Below are 1,276 nucleotides of genomic sequence, written 5' to 3' on the forward strand. Positions count from 1 at the left end.
GGCGGGGCCGGGCGGGGGCCACGCGGGCTGCCCGGCGCCCTGCTCGACCCCGCTGAAGAAGCCACGCCGGGACGGAGGAGAGGAGGACGCGGAGGAGGAGATGGAGACCGGGAACGTGGCGAACCTCATCAACATCTTCGGTTCCAGCTTCTCCGGACTCTTGCGGAAAAGCCCCGGGGGCGGCCGGGAAGAGGAGGAGGCGGAGGAGAGCGGTCCGGAAGCCGCGGAGCCCGGGCAGATCTGCTGCGATAAGCCCGTGCTGAGAGACATTAACCCCTGGAGCACAGCCATCGTGGCCTTCTGAGGCCCGGCCCGTGCGGGTGGAGGGTGAGCAGCGGGCGTCCCCGAAGTGGGGGCCGGGCCTCTGCCGGCTGCGAGGACGCCCCAGAGACCGCTGGCGCCGAGCGCGCCGGGGAGACCGGTTGCTGCCGGGCGGCATCCACTGCCCCGGGCTGGGAAGCCCCGCTGTGCCCCGCGGCTCGCGAGTCTCCGCTCGGGACCGGAGCTGGGGGCTCCTAGAAAGAGGACGATCGTTAACTTTGTGTATGTGTGTCTGTGTTTCTGTGAGTTTGTCCTGTTGAATCGAGACTATTTTGTCCTTCTGGAATGCACCACCCTTTCCCCGGGCTTAAGACTTCTGGGGCAGACAGGGACTTTCCTTTGCCGGCCGCGCAGAGACGGAAGCGGCAGAAAGATTGGAGGCCTGGGAGTTCCCCATTCGTTTTCGGGGGAGGGAGGGACTTTACACACACGCCTCAAATGAAAGCTAGAGCCGCGCCCGGCCTATGGCGTTTCCTCCCAGGCTTTCTTCAGACCCGGGGGATGTAGTTTGCAGTAGAGATGTGTATTATTTCTCTCTCTCTCCATCATTCTCTAGCACAGAAGAGATGTTTATACCCTATGATTACTCTGGGAAAGAGGAGTATTAAGGGACCGTGGCTTCCCCACAGGGGAAAAAAGCTTGATGAACTTCACAGAAGAGTTCAAGCTTGGAAATATGGAGTTTATAGAGAAAAGTTATATTTTTAAAAGCTCTAGCTCAGAACTACTAAACAGTGCTTTTAAAAAGTGTTTAATGAAACAAAGTTTACAGACAGAAGCCCTAAGTGGAAAGACCTTATGGTTTTGTAGATATGGTGACTCCAGTCTTTGTTGTATAAAGGTTGGGGAAGCTGATAAGGTTTTGTACAGTATTTTCTCCTTCGTTGTATTGAATTTTGTATAAAAATGTAACTTTACGTGTCCAACACGTATTAAATATTTTGAAGCAACTTCA

The 1,276-nt window shown here is 55.4% G+C and overlaps 1 protein-coding gene across 1 annotated transcript in view; it reads left to right on the top strand.

Moving 5' to 3' along the window:
• The window catches only part of Ier5 (immediate early response 5), a gene marked incomplete in the record, with an annotated part of 2,638 nt that extends 1,362 nt beyond the window's left edge, over positions 1–1,276 (top strand). Inside the window, 1 exon segment of the mRNA XM_013521367.1 lies at positions 1–1,276. Within this exon segment, the coding sequence (XP_013376821.1) occupies positions 1–304 (304 nt within the window).

This window comes from Chinchilla lanigera, unplaced genomic scaffold, assembly GCF_000276665.1.
Source record: "Chinchilla lanigera isolate Chin_1 unplaced genomic scaffold, ChiLan1.0 scaffold00005, whole genome shotgun sequence".
NCBI lineage: Eukaryota > Metazoa > Chordata > Mammalia > Rodentia > Chinchillidae > Chinchilla > Chinchilla lanigera.